The 10,548-nt window shown below is 43.0% G+C and overlaps 1 protein-coding gene across 1 annotated transcript in view; it reads left to right on the plus strand.

Moving 5' to 3' along the window:
* Positions 1–7,371: 7,371 nt before the first annotated feature.
* Positions 7,372–10,548, plus strand: part of crlf1a (cytokine receptor-like factor 1a) — an 11,015-nt gene continuing 7,838 nt past the window's right edge. Inside the window, exons 1-2 of the mRNA XM_080548031.1 lie at positions 7,372–7,494; positions 10,116–10,394. Coding sequence (XP_080404157.1) covers positions 7,437–7,494; positions 10,116–10,394 — 337 coding nt within the window. The 5' untranslated portion in view covers positions 7,372–7,436. The remainder of the gene's footprint in view (positions 7,495–10,115; positions 10,395–10,548) is intronic.

The raw sequence follows: 10,548 nt of genomic DNA on the forward strand, positions 1-10,548 counted from the left end.
ATAAATGTTTACATTTTTGAGTTAGTAATTCATAAAATACAAAGGTTCCATCTCACAAAACATAATGGAATGCAAAAACTTTGACGCTCAATATCGCTGAACTACCCTAAACGGAGATAGAACCTTATAATTCTAAGGTCACGACACACACACACACACACACACACACACACACACACACACACACACACACACACACACACACACACACACACACACACACACACACACACACACACACACCTTGCCACCAAGTTGGCAACCCTGCTCTGCCACTCTGTGTGGGTGCTTTGCATTACGTCACTGGCTGAAGAGGGCATCATACAATGCCTAGGGTACCCAAAAGCACTTCTTTAACACATACAAACAAATTTAATCTGAATGGTGAAACCAATTATGTACAGAAATAACATCAAATGAAACCTGAGCTCTACTTTAACCTCGTTGTTTGATTTAAATTCTAAACTTATATAGCCAAAAATGCTTCGCTGTCCCATAGCTTACGGTGTAGCTCCTGGGCGCTGACGCAGAAAAGAAAGCTATGATGTTTGCTGTCTGTCAGAGGTTTGAACAACATGTTCAATGATTGAACTCATCAGAACCTTCTAGAATCCACTAGATTAAAAAGATTCATTCGGGAACTCTGTAGCAAATGTGAAGAGGGGGGGCACTGAACGTGTGTGCGTGTGTAAATGACCTGACTTACATTACATAGCGCCTTATTCCAAAGTGCTTTACAATGGCCTCTCAGTCTCATTACACCATTGACACACACATTCACACACCAGTGGTGGCAAGCTACCATGCAAGACGCTGGCCCACTCATTGGAAGCAATTTGGGGTTCAGTGTCTTGCCCAAGCCGGGTGCGGACCGCCGATCTGCCGACCTTGCGATCATTAGACGCCGGCTCTACCTCCTGTGTGTGTGTGTGTGTGTGTGTGTGTGTGTGTGTGTGTGTGTGTGTGTGTGTGTGTGTGTGTGTGTGTGTGTGTGTGTGTGCGTGCGTGCGTGCGTGTGTGTGTGTGTGCGTGCGTGCGTGTGTGTGTGTGCGTGTGCGTGCGTGTGTGTGCGTGTGTGTGTGTGTGCGTGGGTGCGCGCGTGTGTGTGCGCGCGTGTTTTATTGTTATGTCACATTACACAAGTGTAAGAGAGTAGCACAAGACAAGAAGGCAATAGGCATAATTCAAGATTTAAAAAAGTGACAATAGTACAGGACATGAGTACATAAGTGACAAATAAGACAGGATACAATTAGCGGTATCCAGACAATTAGCAGATAATAAGGCTATAGGCATAATTTAAGACAGAAAAGTGACAACAGACAAAATGTATTTGTGTGTGTGTGTGTGTGTGTGTGTGTGTGTGTGGTGTGTGTGTGTGTGTGTGTGTGTGGTGTGTGTGTGTGTGTGTGTGTGTGTGTGTGTGTGTGTGTGTGTGTGTGTGTGTGAAAAACGGTGAACTGACCTATACGGACAACTGCAATGTCACAATCACTGAACAGTCATTCTCAACACAGTCATGCAGAGAAACAAAGGATTTCTCTCGAATCCTGCAGCCATCATTGATCGATAATAAAGTGTTTATATTCATGTGAGGTGTTTTTATTGAAACACCTATGTCTGCAACAATAATGGCATTGTCCCTTTAACACTGCAGGTGATTGAGGGTTGCTGACCCGGGTTTGCACTCTCTGGCCAGGTGTTTTATTGACAATTCATTTACTGGTAGAAGGAAGTATTGTCAGGAAAACGACTTAAGCATGGTGACACAGCAGAATGATGGGCTGCATCTCAATACTCTGGAGTACTCTGAAGTACTGATGATCTCAAATGAACTGGACTGGTGAAAGCAAATTCCTAGGGAGACATCCACCATGTTGCTCTGATCATCCCTTGTCTTTCTATCAGTGCAGATAAGGGAGAGGGAGGCTATATCAGAATCAGAATAGCTTTTTATTACATCCAATGTACAGGTACACAAGAGTAAAATTCTTAGGTTCAGGTTTTTCGGCATTGGCATTGCAGCAGAATACAAAATCAAGAATAATAGAATAAAGTAAAAAAGTAAGGTAATTAATTTTTAAAAAGTAGGAGAAGGTAATAAAGTGTTAAAGTGATGGTAGTTGTATTACAGCGGGACCAGTCATACTGCAGTAGAACAGTAGTGCAAAATGCTGTGCAGGTTACAATGAGATGAAATGCAATATCATACAACATGCAATAATATAGTATAGATATGATACAGTACAGGAAGTTCAAGTAGTAGTCAAGTAGTGCAAAAATGCTGGCAGGTTATGTGGACACGCCCTTCGGCTGGTCCCTCCCACTTGTCACGGCTAATTAGATGGAGCCGAGTTAGAGGCTTTCTCTGTCTCTCAGATGTCATCATAGTATTGCTGCACATCTCTGCAATAACACTGTCATGTTGTCCACTTTTATGGAAGAGGTCATTTCCATCAATACCTGCTACATACTTTATATTCCCATAACTGTGCTTATCATGAGACCACAAAAAGTATGACTGTCTAAATAAGTCACCCATAATGAGTGTTAGGAGCAGGGTATGGCAATGCCAGTGATGGCTGATAAACACATATTTGTTCTTTTTTTTTTTTTTTACCAAATTGTGAAGTGTCCCTTTAACCATTTAGAATGATGTTTTTCTGACTATGACAAACAGCTTGTTAAATGGAGAGTGACACAAGGATGTAGCTATTATTACTGTTTTGACTACGTACATGGAGCCATATGGATCATTGGGGATATCAACTGGTGTGTATGTGCTGCCCTCTCCTGGCTGAAAAAAGGACAACATCCCAACTCAGCTATAATTATCACCTCATACATCTAATTCACAGTCGCAGCGTGCAGTGAAATCAGGTAGCTGTTTGTAGATGGGATTAAATTCAGAACTTTATTGTTCCTAATAGGGTAAACATGTAAACCACAGTCCCAACAGAATGACATAATTTGAGAGTATAGCAGGCATACCCAGGGCAGGTTTGCCACAGTAGAATAGGATCAGCCGTAGGACAATTTCTACCTCCACCAGCCTCCCCTGATAGGAATGGGTCAACTTTAAATTCTCCAACGGGAGAATTGTCTTCAACGCATAGTACTGCAATTGACATACAGTATAAACAATAGATATATTGCACATTACTCAGGTCATACACATCTCTTACAGACACCTACGTAAGACATATCTTGCTCACTGCCCTTACACAATATGTCAGTGACATACTGACAATACCATTTAGCTCATTGGAAATGCATTGCCAGTAGTAATGTGCCTGGTTCATCCCTATTGTTTGTGACCAGTAGCTAGAGACAGAGGGAGCCTGGCGGAGGAAGAAATCGGAGGACGGTCCATCCTCCGATTTCTACCGTCACCAGCCTCCAGTGGTCGAAACAGACGGAGAGAGACAGAAGATTTTCACTCTGGCAGCCCATATCAGAAGCCAGCCAGCTCAAATAAACATTCACTTCACACAGAGTCGTAATTCCACCCACAAAACCCGAAAGCTTTATAGACAAGACCTTAATCCTCTTCCTCTCAATTTAGTGTTTGATTTTTATGATCCTTGATTCCTTAATACCCCTACACCAACACATTGGATCCAGATGGGAGCACAGAGAGAGAGAGAGAGAGAGAGAGAGAGAGAGAGAGAGAGAGAGAGAGAGAGAGAGAGAGAGAGAGAGAGAGAGAGAGAGAGGAGGGGGGAGGTGGAACATTGGCTTCACTTTTGAAAAGCCCTACAATCAATGAGTGAGAAAGTTAATGAGAAAAAGAAGAAGAAGGGAGGGAGAGAGAGAGAGAGAGAGAGAGAGCATGGTACAGGGTACATCTGTCATGCATTATTTCGGTGAATGCCAGTGCTGCTATCCTGCTTCAGAGACTATGTGAGGAGAGGGGGCTGAAGGGTCCTTCCTAAATCACAATCTGATTTCTTCTGCCCTCAGCTCCTCTTTTTAGTAGTAATATAAACACATGCACACACACGCAAGCATGCCCACACACACACACACGCACACACACACACACACACACACACACACACACACACACACACACACACACACACACACACACACTCCCTATATGAATTCCTCAGGAAGGAGTAGGCCTACTTCAGTCCTCCAGATAGAACTCTCTCTTCACAAGGTTCTGACCATCTTGACCTCCTCTTCAAACAAACCTTTTCCTCCAATCAGTGTGGATTGCAGCACTGGGGCTCTGTGGTGGCCTGTGGGTATTACAGAGGAAATGTCCTGATTACTCGCTCTCTCTCTCTCTCTCTTTCTCAATCCCTCTCTCTTTCTCTCTCTCTCTTTCTCTCTTTTTGTCTCCCTCCCCCTCTCCTCCTGCTCTCTCTCTCCCCCCCCCCTCTCTCTGTCTCTCCCCCTCTCATGCTCTCATACTCAGAGAGCTGGACAGTGTCCCAGCCCTGACGAGAAGGGTCTACCCCCTCACAACCCCCCCTGGTGCTCCGACTCACACAGAGGAGGTACTGTCGTTCAGACGAGGGGAATAAAGCTCAGCTTTACTGAGATCATAACCATACTGTGACTCTAGAGGGCACCCAGTGATACTCCTACTACCCCATAGCACTAAAAGGTCAAGTATTAACCATTATCAACTCAGTCCCTTAAATTCCCCCTACAGCCCGCTATTCTACCATGTAGTGCATTTCTTTTGAGTGCACTTACAGTAGGGCTGCCTGACTGTCACATGGGCTCTAGTCAGAAGGAATGCCTAACATGGCTAATAGAGTATCATTTGAGATGAGGCCCCCTTAGACAGCTCACTGCTGACATGAAACATCCGTCCTATGATTTCAGACATATGCCACTGGTTTGCAATAGGCCCCATGTTCCCACATTGTGGTTCTCCCCCCAAAGGGACTAAAGCCCTTCAGCCCATGCCTGCTATTACATGATAGACTCATCTCATACAGTGTATGCTCTCTCTGATGGATGTTATGTCTTCGCTCTCCATAGCTGGTGTGTCTGTCTGTCTGTCTGTCTGTCTGTCTGTCTGGCTGGCTGTGGTGATTTGGATTGGTGGGTGTAGGATGTAACTTTTATTAGGCAATCTGCCAAATGTGTGAATAGACTCTCTCTCTCTCTCTCTCTCTCTCTCTCTCTCTCTCTCTCTCTCTCTCTCTCTCTGTCTCTGTCTCTGTCTGACTGTCTGTCTCTCTCTCTCTCTCTCTCTCTCTCTCTTCCTCTCTCTGTCTCTGTCTGTCTGACTGTCTGTCTCTCTCTCTCTCTCTCTCTCTCTCTCTCTCTCTCTCTCTCTCTTCCTCTCTCTGTCTCTGTCTGTCTGACTGTCTGTCTCTCTCTCTCTCTCTCTCTCTCTCTCTCTCTCTCTCTCTCTCTCTTCCTCTCTCTGTCTCTGTCTGTCTGACTGTCTGTCTCTCTGTCTCTCTGTATCTCTCTATCATTCACACACACACACACACACACACACACACACACACACACACACACACAAACTCACACACTCCCCAATCCATGCATTTCTGAACAGTGCAAATCCTGTTTTGCAAATCACTTTCTATTCCAACTATGTCGGTGTGGACAGGCCAAACCAAATGACCAGGAAGTGACACAACAAAGGCTGTCTTGGTGCATCAGAACATTCTTTTTTCATTTACCGGACGAAGCCTCCATGGCACGAGCGGTAACCTCCAAGCGAACAACTGTCGTCTCTGTGGCGAGAAAAAGGGGGGGAAAGGGGGAGAAAGAGGGACATTGTAGGATAGTGGCCTCTCGGACACACAGGTCATCACAGTTGTTAGGCTAACATTCTCCCGTCTCAATGACCTAGCTGACTCACCGGCTAAACCTGAAGAAGGCTAACTTGTGGTGTGTTTGCGGCTGCCTTAGTCAAACATTAGTCACGGCACCCAATGAGTTGAAAAGACATTCTATTCTTCAGACAACGCAGCCCAATGGACTTGATGTTGTGATTCCAAGACTTCTTTTCATCATTGACTCTCATTATAGGCTACGAGTGATTGAGAGTGATGACAGTTTGATTGATCCGGTGTGTCAGAGGATCTCCCACTGTTGCCCACCTTCCAGCACTGAGCCTGTGATGATGTCATAGGATGACGTTGCCTGTAGATATGGAGTGAAGGTTATGAGTATTTGGGAGGGAGTATGCTGGGGAGTATGCTGAGGGTCTGAGCTGTAGGTTACTTGACTGGTCTGGTTCCACATTCAAGGAAAATTAAGAAAACATCAGTGTATGTAAAGCTCATTGCATCCACCTGACAGATGAAGGCCCTGATAAAATATTTCAGGTCCAATACACTCTTAGTATAAAAGGTGCTACCTAGAACCATGCCATAGTTTTTCGGCTGTCCCTATGGGAGAACTCTTTGAAGAATGCATTTGGGTTCTCACTCCAAAAGGGGTTGTCTATCTGGAACCCATAACCCATAATTCTCCACCGAAGAACCCTTTTAGAACTCTTTTTTTTCTCAGAGTGTAGAAAATGTGAAGTGGCTACATAGTTTGGAATCAGTGGGAAAGTACGCTAATAGGGCTATGCTTTGTGTATATCTAAGCCCAAGGCAGTGGGCAGATGGTATTTCAAGAGACCACAATATACCGGTAGGCCTGTCTTCATCCATCATTTTTGCGTCAAAACAAACACAATTCAACCATGAACACCTCTCACATACCATCACTGCTCCAGGGGAACAGTTTTCCTTCCTCATGAAAAAAAAGAAGAAATATTACAGAAAGATGACAGATAGGCCTTTCCTATCCAGACACACACACACACACACACACACACACACACACACACACACACACACACACACACACATACACATACACACACACACACACACACACACACACACACACACACACACACAGGACAGGAGTCAAAGTGGTCCTCAGGATGCTTCCTGTAAAGTTGTGACTCAACAGCAGTCTGTGGGAAGGAAGAGAAAAGATGGGTAAAAGGAGTGATTCAGCTAAAGTGAATGGATCTGACGCTCCTACGCATCCCTGGTCGGGCCTATGGAGGGAGACGAGAAAAATAGAAAGGGAAAGACGGAAAGAGGGAAAAATGACTAGCGACTTGTGTGGGAAGAAAGAGGAGGGGCTTAAAAGTATGAACTTGCGTGTGACTTAGTTGAAGAAGCATACAGAAGGCTAATCATTGCAAACTGGACGGAATAGGCTGCAGATATCAACTTGAAGATATTTCATAGAGTCTTTGCAGCCTAATAAACCGAATGCCATCGGGGTTCGATATCGCCTCAGAAAAGCTCTTACATCAACAGAATCCAGAGCATTCCACTTGAACCCGTGCTGTTTACCCTTGCCTGCGTGCGTAAATGACACAGGACCGAAGCTGAAAGGACAGAGCATACCGACCTAACCAAAAAAGGGCCACAGTTGCTTTAAATATGATGACTTTTTTGTTTCTGATGCTGTATGTTCCCGGTGTACTGTCTTCCTCAACACGTAAGTAGCACGTACATAACATCCATGTGTTGTTGGCTATTATTACATCTGTAAAGCCATTTGGATAGGTGTCTGATCTCCTTTTCATGCTACTTATGTACTTCAATTGTAAATATATCTGTGGCATTAAAGTAGACATTATGAAACAAAATAAACCATTTCGTTTTTCCAAAAGTGTATGCAATAATTAAATACTTACATCTGATGTATAGTATAATTGGATTCAAATACAAATAAATAAATAATGTTACTAATTATTATTATTATTATTATTATTATTATTATTACATAACATTATGATGACGACGATGATTATTATTATAGTTATTTATATTATTATTATTATTATTATTATTATTATTATTATTATTATTATTATTATTATTATGGGCTAGAAAAGGAAGAATAAAAAAATCTATACACTCAAATTGGATGACAGACATGATGACATGGCCCACTTAATATTCTAAATATACTAAATATAGCCTAAATTGATGTATGCGCCTATCTTCTTAAAAAGAAAAGGTACAAATTGTAATTAAAAAGTTGTAATCCTGACATTTAACACACACCTAAAGGCTTTAATCAATTACCTATTTGACAGGTCTTTGAACAATCAATGGTAGAAAAGCATTCATTGTGGTGACATGTGTTGTAGACCACGGTATTCTTGCACAGAGTGGGATGGCTATTGAGAAACTCTCCCAGGGGTTAAATTTCAACAAGTCGGGCCATAATTCGTTTAACACATGGAACGTGAGGCTTTACGAACCGCAACAAAACAGTGACATCATTTGCTCGGGTCTTAGAGAATGTTAACCGGGAGCTTAATGCATAGTAACATAAATAAATCTCAGATTTGCGGTCTCGCATGTCGGCTCACTGCAAGTGGCAGGCTTATTTTGTTCATTCATGCATACTATTATGAATGTTGCCTGTTCTTTCCAGGTGACGCTTAAGATCTTGTAATAAGATAGCTTGACAAAGTAAAGTAAAGCTTATTTTATTTATTCAGAAATACCTATCTCACTCAGCCAGCCCCAGTCTCTCACAGTTTGATTTGAATGTATTCTCACTCAGAGCAGCGATATTCAATATCCACTGATCTATATACTGTACATATACACCTACAGTATATAAATCATTGGTTCAATCACACCAATAATGTGAATATAGCCTATCATGCTCTTACTAAGGTTCTCTCTGCATCAAAATCACAAAGACCCGAAACCTTCCCCCGGAAAGACTTTCCTCCTTTTATGTCATGTTGATTTTCTCATCAGTAGGCCCATAGTATACTATATTATGCTTTTTTGTTGAGACCACAGTCTCAACTCATTTTTCAGAAAACATGGCCCAATGGTGCTAAATGTGCCATGACTTCATGTTTCAATTCACTCCTATACAAGACGCCTCATGAACTGTTCCACATCTATCTCTTTTGTCCAATAGACAAGGGGGAGCTAAGCCTGCCTTTGAACTTATCCTGTGCAGTAGTGAAGGGTAAATAATGTTTTAGAAACTGGGGTATTAGTTGCCTTTCACACACCCTTGCGGTCTGACAACATAACGACATGTGTTAAAAACTGGCGCCCATTGTTCACCATCACAACACCTGCAGTCTAACACAGGTATTAGCTCAACCTTGTGTGGTGTGTTTACCTGGGGTTAAAAGCCCATTGAGGAGTTTGTGATTCTCTGTGCTCTCAATAGTTTATACTTTCTCTATTCTGGAATTCTCCAGTTCAGCGAGAATGGAATTAGCAGTGCTTTGTGATGTCACCTGTTGGAATCAGTTAGTTTGAATCGTGAACAAAGGATAACATGAACATTCCGTTGGCATCATCAAAGAGTTACCGTCACCTTGCCTGATCAGAACTCTGTGTAGGGTTACCTCAAGAGACCTTCCCTCTAAAAAAAACAAATCTAAATCAAATATTCTACAGCCCATTTCCCTTTCAGACGCCATCCAGCAGAGACAATAAACAGGCTTAATTGCGTCTGTCGTTATGGTGTTTAAAGTGAGGGCATCAAACCCTAGTTTTTGGGGGGACTTTCTGCTGCGAGCCATCTGTAATAGTGTGGTTGTTAAATAATGAATGTTATTCAGTTGGATCATTTTATGATTGGCTAAGCCTGGTCTTTCTCCATCTCCTTGATTGATAGCAAAGCCAGTGTTTTGGTATAAATATTGTTGAGGAGAAGTTTCAGTCAAATTAACTTTTCTCAAAAGAGCTTTCAAAGTACCACACACACCCTTTCTCAACATAGTGAAGTTGCTCAATAGATATAGCTGGAGGCAGAGATTTGGAGTGGTCTGACTAAGTGTGTCAGACTCAGAGTGCATACCTTATTCTCCACAGAAACCTAACACATAACAAAGGTTTAACACATGTGTTATATATAATATATGGCTAGATATACAGTAGCTAGACACAGTTTCCCAGACGCAGATTAAGCCTAGAATAAAAATCACCTTGAATTGAGATCTTCCATTGACTGTGATTTAGTGTGATTCCATTCTCTTCTAACCTATTAACGTTATCCACTGTTTCACACTCTTCCACCCCCTCCTTTCCTCCACCCCACCCCCTCCTCTTGCACCCCCCCCCCCCCCCCAGAAGTGGCAGCGATCTATCCCCAGGACCCTGCCCTCACCATCGGCTCCAGTTTAACTGCCACCTGCTCTGTGAGTCCAGACCTGGGCGTCCACGCCGGCTCTCTGTTCTGGACGCTGAATGGCCGTCGCCTCCCCAGCGCCTCCTACAACATCCTGAGTCCCACTGCTCTGAGCGTCACGCTGCCCCGCCTCCCCGCCTCCCGTCAACGTTCCGGGGACAACCTGGTCTGTCACAACCATGGGGGACACGTCCTGGCTGGCTCCTGTCTCTACGTCGGCAGTGAGTCTTTTTACGTTGTTAGCAATTATGTTCAAGTCAAGACTAAAAACCCATCTTTTTAATATTGCCTTTAAATGACTAAATAATTAAATTAAGATTATAAAAACCCATCCTTTTAATATTGCCTTTAAATTACAAAATAATTAAATTAAGA

This window comes from Nansenia antarctica (assembly GCF_963989245.1).
Source record: "Nansenia antarctica genome assembly, chromosome: 1".
Lineage (NCBI taxonomy): Eukaryota > Metazoa > Chordata > Actinopteri > Argentiniformes > Microstomatidae > Nansenia > Nansenia antarctica.